Here is a 23,739-nt window from a genome sequence, read left to right on the forward strand (position 1 = left end):
ACCTAAACCATGGATCAGGATGGACTTGCACGTCAAAAGAGGCACGCATTTGTAGGTCCGCTGTACTGTGAAGACAGATAGCTTCCTCTCCGCCTTGCAAGCAGGATTATGCACAAAGGGCAGATAAACCGAAGTGGAAGTAAGATGTACGAGTGCTCAGAATTGGCCCACAATAACAAATATTGCGAATTAGCCCTCGACTTCACCTATGATTTGCATTTTTTTTGGTTTTGACAATATTTATTACTGTGGTTTTTATATTGGCATTTCTCTGTTTTATTTATTGTTGCAGGCAGCCCAGGCTGCCTTCGGAGAGAAGGACGGCCGTATAAATTTGACTAATATGGTAAATAGAGTAAACATGGGGAAGGCAGGCAGGCAGGCAGGCAGGCAGGCAGGGAGATGGGAATGAGAGAAGGAAGGACGTCCAAACCTTGCAGAGAACGGCTCCCAAAACGCAGCGTTGTTCTCAACCTGGCTGGCTGGGGAGTTCTGGGAGTTGAAGTCCACCCGTCTTCAACCCCACTCTCCGGGGTTGAAAAACACGCCCCCGCGGCTACACCTTTACAGGAGGAGGAGGAGCAGCAGGAAAGGAGAGGTCAGCGCAGGGCAGGGGGGGAAGCTCTTTGGAAACAGAACAGTGCTCTGGATACCACACGGGGGTGTGGGGTGTGTGGGGGTGCCTGCCTTGCAGAATCACCGCAGGCCGCCCCCCCAAAAGGCACACAGCCGGCAATTCCGTCTCCCAATGTCTCCAGAGGCCCAGTCCCAACGGCGACGTGATCAGAAACGCAGCTGGTGGAGGCAGCCGAGTGAGGAATTCATTGACTCCGCAGGAACGTCCTACTACCCTCGAGCTCTTGGTACGCCGGAAAGTCGGAACAAGGTACGGCGGGCAAGAGCGGCTCATCCCAACCCTGGTTAAGTTCTCCGGGGTGTCTGAACAGCTCTTGGTTGTTCCCGCATCAGTCTTGCTTGTCCTCCTTGTGCTTCCAAGGATAAATGAGCTCTCCGACAAACAGTTTCTTGCACAGGGAGGCCCAGGAGTCTTTCGGGTAGCAGCTGTAGGTTGGGAGCCTATAGATCTGGACCACGCGGCTGTAAGGGAGGGGGTTGATCTGGCAGGTGGAGAAGAGGTAGGGAAAGACATTTCAGAATGAGTCAATTGGGAGCAAGGCAAACGGTGTGCAGGTAGTCCTCGACTTACAACTGTCCGTTTAAGTGACTATTTGAAGTTACCGCAGCATGGGAAAAAAGGGGACTTACGACCGTTGGGGCATCTCCGTGGTCACGTGACCAAAATCCAGACATTTGGGAATTGACTCACATTTATGATGGTCGCCGTGTCCCGGGGGGAGGGGTCATGGGATCCCCTTTTGCGACTTTCTGACCAGCCAAGTTAATAAGGAAGCCAGATTCACTTAATAAGGTTACAGCTTGCTATGTATTCACTTAACAACTGTTGTCACTCACTGAACCGCCGCAGGGATCCACTCAAGCAATGGTCGCAAGAAAAGATCGTAAAACGGGGCAAAGTTCTCCACTTAGCGGCAGCAGCAACTTGGGGCTGAATTGCAGTCGTAAGTCGAGGACTGCCGGCATGACAAAAATCACAATGGAGCTTGTGCAGATCGATCAAGAGGCGTGGCTGTGGTTGCGCCTTTCCTATACAAAGAGGGCCTGTTTGGGGGGAAATCTGCTCCCAAGCCAGCCTTTGAAGGAAGATAGCTACTTAAGACATATATGCCACTTTATAGTGCTTTTACAGCCGTCTCTAAGTGGTTTACGGAGTCAGCATATTACCCCCAACAACCTGGGTCCTCGTTTTACTGACCTTGGAAGATGGAAGTCTGAGTCAACCTTGAGTCGGTGTGAGGACCGAACTGATGACAGTGAGCAGAGTTAGCCTGCAATGCTGCATTTTAACCACTACGCCACCAGGGCTCACATGACTAGGATATTAGCCATGGTAGATGAAGCACGAGTACGTGTGGATGGTAGGAGAGAGTTGAAATATGAGCACCTTCCCCAAAGAAACCAAGAAAAAGGACGAGGATTTACCTGCATCAGAAGTCGAAGAGGTATTCCAGTTTCCTGCTCCAGGACTCTGAATTTGACACCAGCTGAAAACACACAAAATAAAAGCAGGTGTAGGAAAGAACAGGCTTCATTGACTGACCACTACAAATGAGCTGGAGGAATTTTGTAAAAGGCCAAATCTGGGGGTTAAAAACAGAGAACAACATGGAGGTAAAAATCTTGCTTTCCCACAGGAAGTTTAAACACAACCAGGTGTGTTGGTATAAGTTTATGTTCCAAATGTTGATTATGTGCTACCTTATCATCGGGTGAAAGTCAACTTTTAGGTAGTCCCACTACCACTGCAATCGGGTCTCAAATTTCTATGGCCAACTGTGGCATGAAAGGTCGTAACAGGAGGAAAAACTCAACTGTCTTGCTTAGCAACTGAAATGTTGGGCTCGATTGTGGTCTTAAGTTGAGGACTACCCGTAGCGAGTTGCAATTTACAGGATTTAACCTGTCAGCCGGTAGCAACTTCATTCTCTGCCCAACTGATCTATTTGTGTGCCACGGGTTCCTGATTTTAAGTGCTCTACGACCAACATAAATGGGACTCTGGTGAAAAATGTTCAACCCCCCCAGTTTACTCGTTACTGCAACAATATGGATTTATATCGCTTACAGGCAAGTCTGTAGCCTCGGCAGAGTCGAAGGACGATGGCGTACAGGGGCAGTGAGTTGATGAGGTCCACCAGCAGATGGATTAGGCCTTGTACGAGGACCACCAGGAGACGAAGCTAAGAGGAAGGATTTATTTCTGTTAGAGCTTGGTGGTAGCATTCATTGGCCAACACCTGGCAGGTTCTACATCCAAGCAATAGTATAAATGTTTCCATCTGTTCTGTACTTCTTCCTCTGTGCCTAGATCAGATGTTAAACTGCCAGAATGAAGCTATCTTCTTGGCTTTGCCGTGGGCCAAAAATAAGTCATTATTGGTACATGTTTCTAGTAGTAGCCGACATACCAGCAGACGAGCCAGGCTCTGCATCTCTCCGCATTCATACAGTGTGTTGCTATCCACTAAGAGCTGCCCCTTGAGCATTAAGATTAACAGAGTTGGAAGAGACCTTGTAGATCTTCAGTGATGAAGCTCCCACAACCTCTGAAGGCAATTTGTCCCATGGGTTGATCATTCTTATTGTCAGAAAATTCCTCCTCATTTCTAGGTCGAATCTCTCCTTGTTCAGTTTCCATCCATTATTCCTTGTTTGGCCTACAGACGCTTTGGAAAATAGCTTGACTCCTTCCTCCTCTCTGTGGCAGACCCTCAGATACTAGAAGACTGCTCTCATGTTTCCCCGGGCCTTCTCTTCCCTAGACTAGCCAGGCCCAGTTCCTGCAACCTTAGCATATTGGTGTAAATGTAAACGTAAATGTAAAACCAAGCATATTAGTTTTACATTTAGGCACTCCAGCCCTCAAGGTATTCAGGATTGTCCAAGTAATATAAGGGAGATCAGATTCCTTAGCCCTACTTCTGTACTGCCAATCTAGGTCACTACCTATTAAACCAGAGTTTTCTCTTGCACCCTTCAATTTTGCCTCCTGTCATCCAGATAGATGCTTTTGGGAAAGCTGGGTGAATTAGGGAGTGGAATCTGTTTGCAGCCAAACAACTTCAACACTACTGGGCATACTAGATTTGAAACAAGGGGATGTCTAGTAACATTGTGCAACAATTTGGAAAAAACAGAAAAGGTTATTTTGTGGGCAGATGACAGACATACATCATGTGTCTCCAAGTCTTTAAATCAAATCCATTTTTTCTGGGGTGCAGGGGCAAGTCACACAAGCCTAGAAAAAGAGGCAATTTCTAAAAGGAGATGTAGACACATGGCAAATGAAGCATAATTTTGGCTTTGAATTCAAGGCCTGCCCGCCTCTGTCAATCATCTGCGCTGGCTATTTAACTTTGTCGATATTATCTGGCTTTTAACAATCCTTCCAACTGCTTACATTGCTTTGAACACAAACCCTCTCAATCGTGCATTAATTCCAGGAAAGGCAGACTCACCAGGGTAAAAACCAAGTAATACAGTGCAGTTGTGGGCAGCAGAAACAGCAAGATGGTGAACAGCAAAGTACCAATGAATAGCTGGGGAAGAAAAGACAAGTAAAACCATCAGAGATTGTCAGGAAATAGTAATTTTAGGAAGGCAAGAAGAAAACGCTGAGAGTCATAAACAAATCTTCACACTCGTTAAAGGAACTAATTGTCTCCTGCAAACATTTTGCTCATCTTTATTCCCTATGGGAGGGGCCATTCACCGTCCACCTGTGGCTTTACTCCCGAGTCGACCCTTGTTCCTTAGCTGTTCCCTTCTCCTGGCAGCTCTGTGCATGCGCACATTGGGAACAGGCTCCAGCTATTCTTCTGCCCGACTGATTTCCGATTCTGAAGGCAGCTGATAACTGTCGGACAGCCCTGGCCCCATCTCTGCCTCCGATGCAGAGCCCTCATCAGAGCCTTCCCCAGATTCCAGGACTGGCCCAGGTTCCTCCCCAATCTCCTCACTGTCTGAGTCTGCCACCAGCTCTGCTGGCCGCTGGCGGACCACAACGAAGACTTTGTTGCAAATAAATTCTACCCTCTCTCGCCAGCCTGTTGGAAACGTGCGGGCCCAGCTCCCTTCCAAAAGCCCATGAACTTTTAATAGAAACACAAATCAGCAGGTAACTATGGCAACGCTGTTGGCTATGGCTGTAATTATTTGGTGTCTTTGATTCAAATTGCTTCCTTCCCTACTGCCAACCCATTATCACACCCGGGCTGTGACTTATGTAGAACGGAGCACCTGCGGCAAGGGGTCTCTTAAGACTAAAGCCCCCTTCCGCTATAATTGTCTGAAAATGGGCCAGGAGAGAAACGGTGATGTTCAGGGCTCGGTAATAAACAGGCTGCATTGGGCAAAGAGTGGGCATGAATTGGCGCATTCGGCAGTTCAATTCTAACCGGCTCAGGGTTGACTCAGCCTTCCCTCCTTCCGAGGTGGGTCAAATGAGGACACCAGATTGTTGGGGGCAAAGAGATTGACTCTGTAAACTGCTTAGAGAGGGCTGTGAAGCACTGTGAAGCAGTACAGAAGTCTAAGAGCTATTGCTATTTTCCTTCCTTCCTTCCTTCCTTCCTTCCTTCCTTCCTTCCTTCCTTCCTTCCTTCCTTCTTCCCTTTCCCATTCTCCTTCCTGGTGGTGCAGTGGTTAAAATGCAGTATTGCAGGCTAATTCTGCCCACTGCCAGCAGTTCAAGAGGCTGATTCTATGAACTGTAAAAGCACCGTGAAGTATAAAAACATATGAGTTTATAAGTTATATAAGTCTAAGTGCTATGGCTATTCCTGACATTCACAATGCTTAAGATGTTTGATGGTTCCCTATCGCGCACAGAGATCATACAGGTAGACCTCGACTTACAACCACAATTGAGCCCTCCAAATTTCTGCTGCTAACTGACGCGTTTGTTAACTGAGCTTTGCTCCATTGTACGACCTTTCTTGTCAAAGTTGATCAAGTGACTCGCTGCAGTTGTACAATTGGTAAACACAGTCTTGTTTCCAGATTCTGGCTTCCCTGTTGACTTGGCTCACCTGAAGTTCGCAAAAGGGGATCGCGTGACCCCCCCGGGAGACTGCAAATGTCATGAATACGAACCCGTTGCCAAGTGTCCAAATTTGGACCACGTGACCCCAAGGATACTGCAACAGTTGTAAGTGTGAAAAATGGTCGTAAGTCACTTTTTTTCATAACTTTGAGCGGTCGCTAAACGAACTGATATAAGTTGAGGACCCCCTGAACAGAGATCGTAATTGTGGCTATTTTGTCCCCAGGATACATCAACAGATTCGTATGTGCTGGGAATAAACACCAAATGAAACCTTTTCTCCGATGCACCTGGAAGCGTGTTGGTGACCGTACCATGACCCTCCACCACGGCTACTGCTCTGCTGGTGCCCCCCAGCCGGCCTTTACCTGGTCTAGGTCGTAGGAGCAGGAATCCACCCGTTGCCTCAAGACGTTCCATTTCTTCCCTCGGAACAAGCGCCACAGGGAGGACAAGCCATAAATCTTGAAGCAGTACAGCCTAGGGCCAGAGGAGGAAAAGAGAAGGCCAGGACGGCCATGAAATAAAACCCCAGACTTCTATCCAAGAATAGAATAGAATAGAATAACAGTAGAATAGAATAACAGTACAATGGAATGGAATGGAATAGAATAGAATAGAATAACAGTAGTATAGAATAACAGTAGAATAGAATAACAGTCTGAATACACTCTGAATAGAACAGCAATAGCCTTTCTTGCATATCTGTATGGAAAATTGTGTGGGTTGGTGGCTGGGCTCAGCTAGGGTAATGTGAGACCCTGAGGTCAGGGCAAGGGGGAAAAGTGTTGCCTGAGAACCGACTGCCGTGCGAGAAAGTTCCCACGTGTAAAAGTGGCCTAAGGATGTGATTCCCATGACTTCCTATATGCTTTCCCAAAGAGAGAGGGTTGTTGTTGTTGTTTTTAATTTTGGTTTTGGCTACTTGAAAAGAAAATGCCTTTTCAAATGGAAATCAATCCCTAAAGCAGGCTTGCTTAATGGAGGGATCGGAAATGGAATGCACTGGCAACTCTTAGCTTGTTCCTTTGCTTCCGACACTAATATTGGCGTTTTTGTATTTTTGGTAAGCATAAGCCTGCCAGAGGCACTCAATGTTTGGGATATTTTCAAGTCTGCCAGGAGGCCTGTGTAGGAAATATATCATCTGTATCTGATTTCGTTTGTCTGTTTGCTTTGGATTTAGCTATAAGTTAAAGATGCTATCTTTAATCTGTACTATCCTCCAACTTCCATATCTGCCTGCCTATCTCCCTCAATTTCTTTCTGACTTGCTTCCCACAATAAGAAATTGTTTTTCTAATCTCTTTATGATTTCTTCTATGGAGGTTTGTTTTACTTTTGGGGCTATCATCCCAGGAACGTATTTTTTTGAAAGAATCCAGGTTTTGGTTTCTCTAACATTTGCATCCAAAATACAATTTTCCAGATGGGAAGTCAAGTGGTTTAATCGAACTGAAACTATTAATAACACAGAGTTGGAGGGGACCTTGGAGTCCAAACACCTGCACAAGCAGCAAACCTTATACCATTTCAAACAAATGGTTGTCTCTTCTTCACTCTGTTCTTAATAGAACATTAATAGAATTCTTAATTCTATTGAATTAAGGCACAGGAGAGAAGGAGCAGGAGGAGTTGTCCTGGTCTGAGAAACCTTAATGGATGAGCTTGGGAAGATTTTTACGCAGGCCAACGTCTTGTTTTCGTCCACAGTTACAAAACACAATTACGCCCCCGTTTAATAGAAGATGAGGAGAACTTCTTTAGCAGAATAACAGAAGGGACCTTGAAGGTCTTCTAGTCCAACCCCCACACACCAGCAGGAGATCCTATAGCATTTCAGACAAATGGTTGTCCAACCTCTTGTTAAAAACCTCCAGTGACCCACAACTTCTGGAGGCAAGTTGTGCCACTGATTAATTGTTGGCCTGGTAACCGAGTGAACCTAGAATACCCACCTGGCTCCATAGACGTAAAAACAGTAGATGTGGAATGTCAGGAGCGCAATGATGTCCGAGAGGATGGAAAGGGCCACGGTCAAGCCGAGGCAGGCTGACAAGCCAACGTACCACAAGATCTTCTCAATGAATGGAGACATCAGATGGATATAGCCTGAAGAAGGAAACAGCAGCACTTAAAAAGAGCAATCATCTCTCTTCAGTGAGAGTTTATCACAAATAATAAAACAGAATGGGAAGGGACCTTGGAGGTCTTCTAGTCCAACCGCCTCCTCAAGCAGGAGATCCTATACCATTCCAGACAAGGAGCTGTCCAGTCTCTTTTTAAAAACTTCTATATTGGAGCATTCACAACATCTGAAGGCAAGCTACTGGCTGATTTGTTCTCAGTGTCAGGAAATTTAGTTCTAGGTTGGATCTCTCTGATCGATTTCCATCCATTGCTTCTTGTCTTGCCTTCAGGTGCTTTGGAGAATAAGTTGACCACTCTCTTCTTTGCTAACAATCCCTCAAATATTAGAACGATGCTATCACGTCACCCCTAGTTCTTCTTTTCATTAGACTAGACAAATCTGCAACCATTCCTGCAAATAGCCCCGAAACTTTCTATCTCCAAGATAAAGATCAAATCTCTTACAAAACGATAGTGGAAGTGATAACCATAAAGATTATAGCTTGTTGAGGAACAAATGAAATTTGATATCTGAATTCAACTTTGCCTGCCTGTCAAGAACAAGTGTTCAGTTGCTGTAACAACTGCAAGGCCTACCTAGACGTGAAACTAAAACTTAGAAATTTGAGGTGCATCATGCCAAGGTAAGAGTCAATGGTGAAGATTCCCAATGCTTAAAAAAATCAAACAGAAAAAAGAGACTGAAAAAAAAGATGGTTAGATACCATCACCGATGACTCAAGTCTGAGTCTATAACACTCTAAAGGAACAGTCAATGCAATCCTGATGAAACAATGGTCATCGGGTCATCAAAGGTTTGGAATGACTGAACAATGACAAGAATAAATAAATCAGAGCCTAAAATGACAACGTCTTTGTATCTCACTAACAGCCCAAAGAACAAACAAGCATGACCTCTATAAGAAAAGAAAAGAAAAAAGAATAGAGTAGAATAGAATAGAAGATGGAATAGAATAGAATAGAATAGAATAGAATAGAATAGAATAGAATAGAATAGAATAGAATAGAATAGAATTCTTTATTGACCAAGTGTGACAAGAAATTGTCTTCGGTGCGTAAGCTCTCAGTGAACATAAAATATACTCATCAAGAATCATAACATACAATACTTAGTGATAGTCATAGGATACTAAATAAGCAATCAAAATCCTATGTGAAAACTAAAACAGTATAGATTGCAAAGATGCAAGCAACAAGGTTATAGTCTTAAATTGAAGGAGATAGGTAATAGGTAATTTATAAATTTATAAATTTATAATTATTTATGTGCTTGTTGGGTATCAGAGAGAGTTAAATAAAAACCTAGACAAGAATGACACATACAGCTCTAAGGTGCCAAGTCCTATTCTTAAATCTTAGGTCCCCAGTTCCAGAACACAGTTTCTAGAACCTCTACAAGAGATTCAACATTCAACAATACATTCAGATGTTCTTGCTTTCTCTGGCCTGGGGCCTGCGACCCATCAAAGTCAAGGATGATAGGATTTGTAGTCTAAACTATCAGATGGCATCAGCTGGTTTTCCTCAAATGGCACAAAGGAGTTTGCCACATGTCACAGACAAAGGAAGAGAAGGGCACTTACTAAGCCAGAGGTGGATGTGGTAAAGGAAAAAGCGGCCCAGCACCTGATCCAAAGCTCTGTTCATTTTTAGACCGGCTGGCACGCCCATCAGCCACTGCAGGATGTTCTGGAGCTGTTGGGCGATATGCTGCAGAAAAGGGAAGAGATTAGTAGCATCAGTGGAAAACAGCTTGTAAAGAATAAAGAGCGCTCTTCTAAAAAGCTAAAATATCCTGAATGGTTTTATTCCCTTTTTTCACCCATGGAAAGGAAAATGCACTGGAAGCATCAAAATCAGAGGTGGCATTCAGCCAGTTCTGACCAGTTCTGACCAGTTCTGCAGAACCAGTAGTGTAAATTTTGAGTAGTTCGGAGAACCAGTAAAATCCCACCTCTGACTGGCCCCGCCAACCCCATCTCTTCTCTGCCTCCCATTGAGTCCCAGTTGATCGGCTGGGTTTCCTTTGGTTGCCCTGCACAGGAGAACGGAGCTGGAAAGCAGGTTAGTGGAGTGGGGAGAGAATGGAGATTTTGCAGTAACTTTCCCCCAGGAGTGGAGAGGGAATGGAGATTTTACAGTATCCTTCCCCTGCCATGCCCACCAAGCCACGCCCACCAAGCCACACCCACAAAACGGTATTAAAAAAAAAAAAGGAATCTCACCACTGATCAAAATACAGTGTTACATAACCATGGCAGACTTCACGATAGGCAGACTTCAACTCCCAGAATTCCCCAGCCAGCCTTATGTTAAAATTGTTAAGGTTAAGAAACACTGATCAATATATTTAAATCCCACTGGGATCTTTGCCGGCCAGATTTTAGTTTTCTGCACATGGGTTACTACTAGCCACAATAAAACCATGATAGCAAACAAGGACGCTGTTTATCAGTCTGAACTGGGGCTAAAGGACCGTTAATGGGAACGGAAACTAGAGAGGCAGGAGGAAGGGGAACGAAGGAATGTCATTTTACACGAGGGATGTAATTTTTTTTATCAGTATTTGGCTACGGATCACAAGTTCTTATGATTTATGGAGGGAAAAGTCTCATATGTATTTGCCACAGGGCTTTTAAGCAGTCAAAAGCCACAAGAATTCATCATGGGAATAAGAACCAAAGCCGCCGCCACCACCAATCTTCCTCTCTCTGGCTGGGCTCAAAGTCAATTCAATTTGCATCAGATATATATATATATATATATATATATATATATATATATATATATATATATATATATATTGCTTAAAATGGGTAGTGAGATGGTTTCACAAAACAATGAGCAATGAACTGCTTAAGAGAAGCGTTTTTGTGGTAGGAATACTCTAACCTTTCTGATGGCTCTGCATGCTAGTCCACAGTGACACTGTGGTCACACAGCCTTTGGAGGGAATCCAGGATAAATACTCGATCCTGGACCAGAGGGAAAGGAATCTGAAGTAGCTCAGGCCTTTATTTGCAATTATTAAGCGAAGCATCTGAAGTCAAAAGAGGAGGCCGGAAATGGAAACTCAATCGAAGTCTCAGCTAATATGAGACTAAGCTATTCAAAAGTTCTTCTGTCCACGTTCCGCTGAAGAGAAGGGGGAGGGGGGGCGTGCTGGTGCTTATATATTTAAACCAACATCTAAGTCATGATTGCTTGATAGATAAGAAAGCTGGTCTGCTCTCCACTGCTTTGCAGCTCTTTGACAAAGAAGAGTTAGAAGGCGGCAGAGACTGAAATATGAATGAATCGCCACCATTACCCAACTGGAGTGGACACCAACTACAGGTACACATGCCTGTAGGGATTCTCAGCCCTCCAGGTCATGGTTGTCCCCAAGGTGCTTTTTCTTCCCAGGAGGCACCTGGACTTCCTTGTTTCTCCTTTTGAAGACGTTTCCCTTCTCACCCAAGAAGCTGCTTCAGCTCTGACAGGTTCCATTCCCCACCATCATCCAGTCAGAGCTGAAGCAGCTTCTTGGATGAGAAGGGAAACATCTTCAAAAGAAAAAATAAGGAAGTCTAGTTGCCTCCTGGGAAGAAAAAGCACCTTTAAACCTTGTAGGATAAAAAAAAAATATATTACCAGGTCTGTGGGCGTGGCTTGGTGGGCGTGCCATGGCTTGGTGGGCGTGGCAGGGGAGGATACTGCAAAATCTCCATTCCCTCCCCACCCCACTAACCTGCTTTCCAGCTCCGTTCTCCTGTGCAGGGCAACCAAAGGAGACTCAGCCAATCAGCTGGGACTCAGCGGGGCGGAGAATAGATGGGGGCGGGACCAGTCAGAGGTGGCATTTGCTGGTTCTCTGAACTACTAAAAAATTTCCGCTACCGGTTCTCCAGAACGGGTCAGAACCGGCTGAATATCCCCTCTGGACTACATGCACGCATGTTAAGCAAGCGAGAATTTAAATCAACATTTGCTAGACTAAGCTGCAGGGTTTGGTTCAGGGATCTCCCAAGCGGTGGGGCCACGAGGTGGGGTTTGCAACTGGGCTGTGGAAATGGCCGGCAAGGGTGTGTGCGCACACGCACACTCATCCTCACTTACACAATGGAGCTGTGCACGCTTGCCAGCCATTTGCGGAAACCATCCCCCCTCCTCCCCACCCCAGTTGGTCCACCAAACGGGAAACATTGGGGAACTTTGGTCTAATTCCCAGTGTCAGACTCGACTGTGGGCTACCTGAATACTACTACGACCAGGCGGAGTTAAACTTTGGTGTAGGATGCGCGCCAAGAGGACTTACATCAGCCATTGGGACGAGGCCACTGGCAAGATAACCGATCCAGTTCATTTGATACAACCAGGACATGAGCAGGATGCCCAGAGCCACGTCGATGAGGAGAGAGATAAAGATGTTGGCTTTCCTGTGTTGTGGGGGGAAAAACAACAACATTGTTTGCCATGTCGGGTAGAGTTAAGCGTCCCTCCAAATCCAGACACGTTCAAGCTTTTCTTTTAGGATAAGAACCAAGTTTATATGCTGCATCGTTTGCTGAATAAGTGTCAAGCACGAGGGGAAATCAGGAGATCCAGCCAGTTCAATTGTATATAAAGACTAGCTCGATAGCCGTGTTTTGCTACGAAACTATGTGGTTGGGATTAGTTTGGGGGGAAGAAAATGAGAAAAAAAAATTCTGCCTCCGCCTACCAGCCTCCATCGGCTCGCGTCCTGTCAGTGTGTGAGAGAGTTGAGGGCTGTTTTGAAACTGAAACAGTATTGGCTGTGTGAGCAAGAAGGAGACAGCAAGGAGCCTGGGTGTGGCTTAGCTCAACTGTTCTGTACTAAAGCTGCTTGGTGCTGTGAAACTGAAACTCCTCTGCTTGTGTTCTGCATTTGGAACAGATTTCTTTTCGGGTGGGGAGGGGGAGTAGAACTCCTGAGCTGTTGTGGTTAGCCGGCAGCAGGTGCAGATGGCTGAGGAAAGCGAGGATTCAGATGAGGGGCCAGGACCATTAGGGAGTGGACTGCTGCCTTCAGAGGTTGTGGGGGCTGGCAGCAGTGATGAGGAGGTTCCTGAGGAGCCTGTGCCAAGTGTGTGTGCGTGAAGGATTGCTAGTAGGAGAGAGCAGTTACAGCAGCATGTGTGACTCAGGAGTAAGGCTGCAAGGTAATGGCCCCTCCCTCAAGAGGATAAAAGCCAGGTTTGAAAAAAGCATTCTTTGCAGAAAGCAAAGAAGCTCTGAAGCTCAACTGGTGGACATCTTAGTTCGTGTTTGAGGAATCTGGTAAGTTAGTTCTTATCTCTGGTTTTTGGCTGCACTGACGAACAACTTGGCAAGGCTCTTTCTTGTCGGAGCTAATTAGTGGAAGGCAGCCTTTTATCTGTAAAAGGAACAGAATTCGTTATTAAACCTTAAAAGGTGGGGGCTGCTGCCTTTGTCTGTGTTTGCTCTTTGGGAACCTGGTTGGGTCAGAACATTAGCATCAAAGTGTGTTAATAATAATAATATAGGAAATACTAATGCTCTGGTGGTCATTTCGAAAAATCCTTTCTTAGTGAGCACCTAGAAGCCAAGAGGAACAGACGTGCCAAATTTCAAGTTTGTAGACTTTACGGTTCTGGAGATTTTGTGATGATGCATGAGTGGCATTTCGCTTTTACATACATAGATTTAACTCAAACTTGAGCTCTCCACAAGAATCTGAACTACTAGCGGTCAAGGGAAACGAGTGGGAGATAAGAATAAAAAGGAATTCAAGGTGGACTAGACTTAGATCTCTTGTGGGTACTCAGGGACTCATGACTGATAACGCCTTTGATCTCTCCCTCGGGCTCAGCCTGGCCCTCTCCTACAATAAGACACCATCGGCTAGATTTTCCAAGCATGCTACACCACAACTGTGGGGATGCTGTGACAGTCGTAATTACGAGGAACGGTTGCAAGTCACCTTTTTCAGTGCTGTTGTAACGTTGAATGGTCACTAAACGAATGGTGGTAAGGCAAGGACTACGTGTGAAGGGAAAAGTAGAATCCAGGAGTCCTCCAAGGGCATTTGAGGTTTCTGCAACCATGCAGAGGCAGGTGCTGTACAGATATTCCCTACAGCTGTGCCGGGGTTGGCATGCCAACCTCTGTTTCCTGGGCAACTCTCTCGTTTGCTGGATAGAAATGGAAGTTGTGTGGGCAGTGGTACGGGGGCAGCAGCAGAGGGGAAAAAAAGCCCAAAATGCTCAGTCCAATGTGATTGTCTCAGGTGCAGCACCACAAAATATAAACGCAATGGAACAGAACGTTTCTAGAAACAATGAGAAGCGTGCCCACACGCACAATTATATTTTGGGAAACAGAATGTTCTATCCTCACTTATAAAAAAACTTCTCTCTCTCTCTCTCTCTCACACACACACACACAGACAATACCACAATATCAAGAGAGTCCCTTTTTTCTGCCCCAAGGGAGCTCTTTGCATATAAACCTACTGGCACCAAAATGGCAACTTTATGACCATGCCTTAGTTTGATAACTTATTCTTTCTTTCTTTCTTTCTTTCTTTCTTTCTTTCTTTCTTTCTTTCTTTCTTTCTTTCTTTCTTTCTTTTTCTTTCCTTCCTTCCTTCCTTCCTTTTCTCTTTCCTTCCTTCCTTCCTCCTTCCTTCCTTCCTTTCTTTTTCTTTCCTTCTTTCCTTCTTTCCTTCCTTCCTTCCTTTTCTTTCTTCCTTTCTTTCTTTTTCTTTCTTTCTCTCTTTCTTTCCATTCTTTTTCTTTCTTTCATTCATTCTTTTTCTTTCTTTCATTCTTTTTCTTTCTTTCTCTCTCTTTCTCTCCCCCTCCCTCTCTCTCTCTCTTTCTCCCTCCCTCCCTCTCTCTCTCTCTGAATGGGTTGGTTGAAGGCCTGTGCGGTCTCTGGTTAGCTGTGTGGTTGATTTGGATTCTGAGGGGTTCATAGCCTGACTGTAACATGTCAATGTGCCTGTTGGTGTCACTTTTTTCAGTGATGTTGTAACTCTGAACGGTCGCTAAAGGATCTGTTGTAAGTCAACATTCCTGTAGGATGTTTGGATATTGGTCATCTGGAGCCTATCGGCATACAGAACATTTTGTGCAGTGGAATTCTTACCTCATTGTTTGGGCCTGATCTGAAGCCGCCTTCTCACTGCTGACGACCTGGAGATGCTGGAAGCGATGCCTCAATTGCTCGTAGGTGGAAAGTTTGCTCCAGACGAAGGACAGGGGCCAAAATGTCACCGCCCTGGAGAAAAGAACAACAGACATGCAGCCCAATGAAACCAACATTGCTAAGGAAGGATCCAACTTCCTTCTCAGAAAGCAACGCAATAGTATTTATTCCTTTGAGTGTTGGGCAAAGGCATTTTATAGGTAGTCCTCAACTTACAATAGTTCATTCAGCGATTGTTCAAAGTTACAACAGCACTGAAAAAACTGACTTAGGGATGTTTTTTCACACTTATGACCTTTGCAGCTTCCTTGTGGTCACCTGGTTAAAATTCGGATGCTTGGCAACTAGTTCATATTTATGACGGGTCTCAGTGTCCTGGAGTCACTTGGCCTCTTTTTGCGACCTTCTCAACAAGAAAAGTCAACTGGGGAAGCCGGATTCACTTAACAGCCGGGTTCCTGATTTAACGAACGCAGGGACTCGCTTAACAACCGGGGGCGAGAAAGGGTCGTAAAAATGGAGCACAACTCATTTAACGAATGCTTCCTTTGTGCAAGAAAAATTTGGGGCTCGATTGGGGTCACAAGTTGAGGACTACCTGTAGCTGACAGTATCAAACTCATGGCCTGAATCAAAACTTTACTCCCCGACATCCTAGCTGGGAATTTTGCCCTGGAAGGTGGATTAAAATATGCCATTGCTCACTTGGACAATAAACTGGCATAGCTCTGGTAAGTTCAATTCCGTATGACATTTCAAAATTAACGATGCACTTTTAGAGGCATCACAGTGTCATCTCCTGAAGGCTAATTACAAGGGGTTATTTCCTCCCAATGCCTTCTAATAAATTATGTCCACAAGTGTGATTAAGAGCAACTGCTGGAGCTAAAAATCAGTGCTTGGAAGTGACAAGTGCAGTCTCTTCATTAACACGTTTTCAGAGATCTAGTATTTAATATCTGGAGAGGAGAACAGAGATGCGAGATAAGAGCTGCGGTTTGCAAAATCAAATCACACAAGATATATACAAAGCAATTAGAAGAAGTGCTTGCTCCCAGGAACTGGATGGATTGCTGCAGGATATATATATATATATATATTGCAACAAATAAATGTATAAGCTTTACATGCAAAGGTACCACTGTCCTTGGTTCAATCCACCCTCCATGTCCTTCTATCCAATTTCCAAGAAAAAAAAAGACTGCAACAGTTCCAAAGTCCAGATATTCCCACTGGGATTTAGATGTGGGATTTAGTGCAGAGAACAGTAACAACAATGATTAGGGGGCTGGAGGCTAAAACATATGAAGAACGGTTACGGGAAATGGGTATGTCTAGTCTAGAACTAGGGGTGACATGATGGCAATGGTCCAATAGTTGAGGGGCTGCCACAAAGAAGAAGGCAGTCATCCTGTTTCCCAACGAATCAGAAGTCAAGACAAGAAGCAATGGATGGAAATCAATCAAAGAGAGATCCAACCTAGAACTAAGCAGAAATTTCCTGACACTGAGAACAATTAACCAGTGAAACTACTTGCCACTAGAAGTTGTGGATGCTCCAACAGTGGAAGTTTTTAGAAAGAGATTGGACTTGTCTGGAATGGTATGGTCTCCTGCTTGAGCAGGGGGTTGGACTAGAAGACCGCCAAGGTCTTTGTTGTTTTGGGGCTTAGCCCGACAAATAACAACAATTTCCTGACTTCTTCGATACGTGACTTTTGAATATTCTTAAATATAGTTTAACACATTTGCAAATTCTAATGTGATGTCTTCTATGGCTCATTGTTGGCCTGTGGGGTCTGACTTTTGATATATCCTGTATGTACATCCATGCAGACTAATGTCTATTTCCGTGATGGCACGCAGAGCTATTTGTGCCAGCACACATGCTGCAGGCAAACTTACCTCACTGCGCATGTACGCGCCTCACAGTTGATTTTCGGTCAGTTTGAGGCCTTTTTCGGCCTCCCAAAGGCTTGAGGAAGGCTTCTGCAGGCTTCTGCAAACTTTGGAGGCCGAAAACTAGCCCCGTTTTGTCACTTGCGGTATTTTTGGAAAAATGGGAAGTGACAAAACGGGGCTAGTTTTCAGCCTACAAAGCTTGCAAAAGCCTGCAGAAGCCTTCCTCAAGCCCGAAAATCAACTGTGAGGTGCGTACATGCGCAGTGAGGTAAGTTTGCCTGCAGCATGTGTGCTGGCACAAATAGCTCTGCGTGCCATCACGGAAATAGACATTAGTCTATCAGGGGACATGAGGGGAGGTGCACACTGCCTTCTGGGTGCTGGCACATGAACGCGAGCATGCAAGCGCGCACACAATTTTTGGCACAGGAGCCCAAAAAGGTTAGCCACCACTGGTCTATTTCATGACACTTGAAGGTACGGCAATAACGAAGTAGCAGAAAGCTGACAGGTAAAAAGAAGTGGCAAATGGGCCTCAGTGAACAAAACGTGATCCTTCAAATGTAGCATTATCTAGCTATCAAGTACAACCTCCCCAGACAGAATCCCTAGGAAATTGGAAGATGGAATAAAATTTAAAAAAAGCAAGTTAATTTTGAGGAATGGCTGCTTATGCGCAACGTGTGACCTCGGGTTCATGTGGCTTGCATTTCCCTCTTCAGCTTGGTGGGATTTCATTTCCTCTTATTATTCTATTTATGGGTTGAATACGAGCGTTCCAAACGCAAAGGCAGGATATAAATTAAGCCAGGCTGAAATGGCTCCATATTCCATTGAACTTGAAACATGCTGCTTATATAAAATATACCTGCTCCAGATTATAGTTGTAGTGACTGTTTCTTTCTCTCCAGTTTGTCAGGATCAGACGAGAATCATTTTAGCTTTTAATCTCCCTGTCCCAGGCTTTGCTACTGGGAAGGAGCAGTTAAGGAATGTAATGGATCAGATAATATTTTCAGGGTTTTATTTTGTATGCTTCCAGCCTATGAATCAGCAAAAAGCAAACAATCTTATGCCCAAACTATTTTTTTTTAAAAAACTAGCATTTGTTGGAGCCATTTGTTTTTTCGAACAGCTAATTCCAATTTCCAGAAATGTCAACTATTTTTATGCAAGAATATATCAATCCTGTATTCATGGGTAAAAGGGTGCAGCACAGAGTCAGAAAGCCCTTTATACAGTTGGAATAATTATTCTTGCTTAAAGACTGTCAGAAAAATGCCAAGCTTTTCTCTTTAATAAAGCACTCCAGAGCTTGTACTTGAATACCTTGTCGACTTTCTGTAAAACTGTTTGGGATTTTGCCATTCAAGGACTGTTAAGTGAGCACAACTTGTGTGCTCTTAGGAATTCGTCATTTCATATTTTCAACTATTGAATGAATTTGAACAAATTAACCACAAACTCATTTCCCAAACGGACACCATAATGTACCTAAAATGCCCAATCCAGAGGGTTTAGACTTCAGAAAGTCTGAAGGGATGTCAGAAATATTACACAATTTCTATACAAGTCACCCATAAAGAGAGAAAAGGGCTCAAAAGTGAATTATCAAGAGTTCTGATAAACATAGGAAAGTTTGCAAATCGAATAAAAAGTTCTGGAAAACAAAGTGGTTCCCAGTTAGCACGTTAGTGTAACATCCTGTGACAGATTTTGTCTGTCCAAAAATAGCTTTATGGGGTGATTGCTCATAGCCAACTACGTTTATCCTACATATTCATTTTAAGCAATTTCGGATCCACAAGACAAACGTAAGATTAGCAATGTGGTGCTATAATGTTTGATGACACCTACAAAAAATGTTAAAGGATTAATGGTTTAAATTAAACCAGGACTTTGGAAAAGCCAGACTGATTTTTTTCCTCAGCTTGTTCCAGAGTTTATATTTGTCTGCAGTGAAAAGGACGTATTGAATTATTTTGCAATTCTTCTGTCCTCCTCGGATACTTTTGGTCGACCTTCCCTGTGTAAAGACCCCACTGCCCAGCTCCTAAAAATAAAGTTTACAAGCGGTTTTGCACTTTTCATAAGGTGTTGTCTTTTCTTCAGCCCCTGCCCAAAGAATTGAGTGGTTAAGTGATGTCCTTTTAACGCACGTCCAGATAGACCTATTTGCCACAAAATAGGTTTGTGTACGCTCAGCAGGGAAGATCACAAGTGAACTTGCTGTCTCAAAGATGCTTTTTCAAGAGGCAACTGGACTTTCTGGTTTTACTTTGAAGATGTTTCACTTCTCATCCAAGAAGCTTCGTCAGCCTCTTGAAAAAAGCACCTTTGGGATAATCACAACCTGGATGACTGAGAATCTCCATAGACAAGTAAAACCAGCTCTTTTAAAGAAGATAAATGTAAAGTAACCCTTTCTAACCAAGAGATGGCACTAAAGAGCAACCCAAAACCCTTAAATGTACAATGAAGGTAACCGCCTCGCTCACATCCCTATCACTCTTTGTAGCCTGCATGATAAAACTTAACACTTCCCCCCGGCCCCCACCCCACGGTTCAATCGTGTCTGATTCTCAGAGATTGCCTGGAGAAGAAGGCCCTTGCCGTTTTCTTGGCCAGGTCTTTCAGAAGTGGTTTGCCAATACCCTCTTCCTAGGACTGAGAGAAAGCGACCGGCCAAAGATCAGACATCTGGTTTCATGCCAAAGTCAGGGCTAGAACTGATGGCCTCCCAGTTTCTAGGCCCGTGTCCTAACCAAAGCCAAACTGACTTTCAAAACATACAGCATTTTAAATATAAACTGACCGCCATTGGCAAGGCTCGTACTTCTAATTGGATTGGCAAAGCTTGATTACCTCCTATAGAAAAACTGGTAGGATGCAACTTTGATTAAAGAACGAAGGGATCTTGTGCAGACAGCACAGAACTCACCTTTAACATGCTGGCTGGGGAATTCTGGGAGTTGGAAGTTCACACCTTTAAAATTGACTGGAGAATTCTGGGAGTATAGGGAAAAAAGTGGACTGGGGAATTCTGGGAATTGAAATTCACATGTTTAAAGTGGACTGGGGAATTTTGGGAGCGCAGGGAATGCTGGCTGGGGAATTCTGGGAGTTGGTCCATACATTTTGTCTATCCTAGTATGTTTTCCAGACTTTATCTCAGGAAAAAGGTCACTACTTCTCTTCATCCATTAGGTCCAAGATTCCCTGTGTGGCAGCAAGAATCCTGAGGATGTGAGCAACATTCAGCCCATTTCTTTAGCAGTTCAACAATCTAACTTTCAATGAATGCTTCACAAATAACCATTGATTAACTCAACAGAAAATGATTTAAACCAGGCTGATGTTAGTCATCTGTATGCACAAGACTATTGTTTCTCCAGAGGCCTTCAGTTCCCCCACAGGCATTTCAAATACATGTGAAAGCTAATAGGCTTCTGCTTCCAACAGATAGTATGAATACTTTAGCTGTAATCTTTTACGACAGTATTACTCAGTGAGAAACCCGCCTATGGTTTCTGTTTCCGTAGCCCAAGGCTGCACTTGCTAAGGTTTGAATGGCTGAGAAGATACTATCCAAAGGGAATTAATCAAGCCTCCCTTTGCCAGCTTGGAAACCAAACTCCAGTCCCTCTTTGCAGGACAACAAGATCCCCGCTGATAGCCTACTCCAACGTATAAGCTCGCTCCAAAAGCTTTTTAATTCCACACCCACTCAGAATTGGGAGGGGGTGGGAGGTTGGCATTTGGGGGCTCTTCCATTCGAAATACCGGGAGGCCTTAGCCTGGATGGAAAGTCGGCAACATGGGGCCTTGCCACTGCTAAACTCCGACTTCTGAGTTAACTCCTGAGAGCCAACGTGTCTAGTGGTGAAGGCACTAGGCTACAAATTAGGAGACAGCAAGCTCTAGTCCTGCCTTAGGCATGAAAACTGGCTAGGTGACCTTGGGTCATCCACTAGGAGACCGTGAGTTCTAGTCCTGCCTTAGGCATGAAAACTGATTAGGTGACTTTGGGTCAGTCACTAGGAGACAGCGAGTTCTAGTCCTGCCTTAGGCATGAAAACTGGCTAAGTGACTTTGAGTCAACCACTAGGAGACAGCGAGCTCTAGTCCTGCCTTAGGCATGAAAACTGGCTAGGTGACTTTGGGTCAATCACTAGGAGATAGTGAGTTCTAGTCCTGACTTAGGCATGAAAACTGGCTAGGTGACTTTGGGTCATCCACTAGGAGACCGTGAGTTCTAGCTCTGCCTTAGGCATGAAAACTGGCTAAGTGACTTTGGGTCAACCACTAGGAGACAGTGAGTTCTAGTCCTGAACTTAGGCATGAAAACTGCCTTGGTGACTTTGGGTCAACCACTAGGAGACAGCGAGCTCTAGTCCTGCCTTAGGCATGAAAACTGGCTAGGTGACTTTGGGTCAACCACTAGGAGACAGTGAGTTCTAGTCCTGCCTTAGGCATGAAAACTGGCTAGGTGACTTTGGGTCAACCACTAGGAGACAGTGAGCTCTAGTCCTGACTTAGGCATGAAAACTGGCTAAGTGACTTTGGGTCAACCACTAGGAGACAGTGAGTTCTAGTCCTGAACTTAGGCATGAAAACTGCCTTGGTGACTTTGGGTCAACCACTAGGAGACAGCGAGCTCTAGTCCTGCCTTAGGCATGAAAACTGGCTAAGTGACTTTGGGTCAACCACTAGGAGACAGTGAGTTCTAGTCCTGCCTTAGGCATGAAAACTGGCTAGGTGACTTTGGGTCAACCAGTAGGAGACAGTGAGTTCTAGTCCTGACTTAGGCATGAAAACTGGCTAAGTGACTTTGGGTCAACCACTAGGAGACAGTGAGTTCTAGTCCTGCCTTAGGCATGAAAACTGGCTAGGTGACTTTGGGTCAACCACTAGGAGACAGTGAGCTCTAGTCCTGACTTAGGCATGAAAACTGGCTAGGTGACTCTGAGTCAACCACTAGGAGACAGTGAGTTCTAGTCCTGCCTTAGGCATGAAAACTGGCTAGGTGACTTTGGGTCAACCACTAGGAGACAGTGAGTTCTAGTCCTGCCAGGCATGAAAACTGGCTAAGTGACTTTGAGTCAACCACTAGGAGACAGCGAGCTCTAGTCCTGCCTTAGGCATGAAAACTGGCTAAGTGACTTTGGGTCAATCACTAGGAGACAGTGAGTTCTAGTCCTGCCTTAGGCATGAAAACTGGCTAGGTGACTTTGGGTCAACCACTAGGAGACAGTGAGTTCTAGTCCTGCCTTAGGCATGAAAACTGGCTAAGTGACTTTGAGTCAACCACTAGGAGACAGCGAGCTCTAGTCCTGCCTTAGGCATGAAAACTGGCTAGGTGACTTTGGGTCAATCACTAGGAGATAGTGAGTTCTAGTCCTGACTTAGGCATGAAAACTGGCTAGGTGACTTTGGGTCATCCACTAGGAGACCGTGAGTTCTAGCTCTGCCTTAGGCATGAAAACTGGCTAAGTGACTTTGGGTCAACCACTAGGAGACAGTGAGTTCTAGTCCTGAACTTAGGCATGAAAACTGCCTTGGTGACTTTGGGTCAACCACTAGGAGACAGCGAGCTCTAGTCCTGCCTTAGGCATGAAAACTGGCTAGGTGACTTTGGGTCAACCACTAGGAGACAGTGAGTTCTAGTCCTGCCTTAGGCATGAAAACTGGCTAGGTGACTTTGGGTCAACCACTAGGAGACAGTGAGCTCTAGTCCTGACTTAGGCATGAAAACTGGCTAAGTGACTTTGGGTCAACCACTAGGAGACAGTGAGTTCTAGTCCTGAACTTAGGCATGAAAACTGCCTTGGTGACTTTGGGTCAACCACTAGGAGACAGCGAGCTCTAGTCCTGCCTTAGGCATGAAAACTGGCTAAGTGACTTTGGGTCAACCACTAGGAGACAGTGAGTTCTAGTCCTGCCTTAGGCATGAAAACTGGCTAGGTGACTTTGGGTCAACCACTAGGAGACAGTGAGTTCTAGTCCTGACTTAGGCATGAAAACTGGCTAAGTGACTTTGGGTCAACCACTAGGAGACAGTGAGTTCTAGTCCTGCCTTAGGCATGAAAACTGGCTAGGTGACTTTGGGTCAACCACTAGGAGACAGTGAGCTCTAGTCCTGACTTAGGCATGAAAACTGGCTAGGTGACTCTGAGTCAACCACTAGGAGACAGTGAGTTCTAGTCCTGCCTTAGGCATGAAAACTGGCTAGGTGATTTTGGGTCAACCACTAGGAGACAGTGAGTTCTAGTCCTGCCAGGCATGAAAACTGGCTAGGTGACTTTGGGTCAACCACTAGGAGACAGCGAGTTCTAGTCCTGCCTTAGGCATGAAAACTGACTAGGTGCCTTTGGACCAATCATTTTTTTCTCAGCTTACATCATCTCAAAGGGGTCGTTGACACGAGGGAAAAGAGGAGGAGGGAGGAGTTTTGTGTGTCTGCCACCTTGAGTTATTTATACACATAATAAAGGTGGGATATAAACAAACAAACAATCCATTTTATTGCAAAAATCTATTCTGACCCTGGGATTTCTGGGCTCCAGGAAAGGAGCGATCAGGCATGGTTTGAAGAGCGCTGTTCCAAGCCACCCCTCAACATGAAAGAATCGAGAATCAGGTCGGCGACAAGATCTGTCCCTTGTTTTCCTTTGACGCGTTTGCGAACGGAAACACTGATGTGTCAAGAGCCAGTGAAATAGGGTACAGCGTACTCCCTTCTACTAAAGGTGAGCTCTCTGCCGCTTGGGGAAAAGTTCCCAGTTTTTGAATCCTACGATTTCCCGTCATTTCCTCCCATTCGACCCGCC

The 23,739-nt window shown here is 44.9% G+C and overlaps 1 protein-coding gene across 2 annotated transcripts in view; it reads right to left on the reverse strand.

Annotated features, from left to right (window-relative positions):
* Nucleotides 1–209: 209 nt before the first annotated feature.
* The window catches only part of PIGQ (phosphatidylinositol glycan anchor biosynthesis class Q), a 31,657-nt gene continuing 8,127 nt past the window's right edge, over nt 210–23,739 (reverse strand). For both annotated transcript variants that reach the window (XM_087912445.1, XM_026704174.2), the window contains exons 3-11: nt 14,948–15,079; nt 12,132–12,252; nt 9,418–9,544; nt 7,642–7,795; nt 6,052–6,163; nt 4,098–4,178; nt 2,705–2,819; nt 2,062–2,123; nt 210–1,118 (exon numbers count right to left, since the gene is read on the reverse strand). In XM_087912445.1, the coding sequence (XP_087768571.1) occupies nt 966–1,118; nt 2,062–2,123; nt 2,705–2,819; nt 4,098–4,178; nt 6,052–6,163; nt 7,642–7,795; nt 9,418–9,544; nt 12,132–12,252; nt 14,948–15,079 (1,057 nt within the window). In that variant the 3' untranslated portion in view covers nt 210–965. The remainder of the gene's footprint in view (nt 1,119–2,061; nt 2,124–2,704; nt 2,820–4,097; nt 4,179–6,051; nt 6,164–7,641; nt 7,796–9,417; nt 9,545–12,131; nt 12,253–14,947; nt 15,080–23,739) is intronic.

This window comes from Pseudonaja textilis, chromosome 14 (genome assembly GCF_049901715.1).
Source record: "Pseudonaja textilis isolate UNSWEBS1 chromosome 14, rPseTex1.2, whole genome shotgun sequence".
NCBI lineage: Eukaryota > Metazoa > Chordata > Lepidosauria > Squamata > Elapidae > Pseudonaja > Pseudonaja textilis.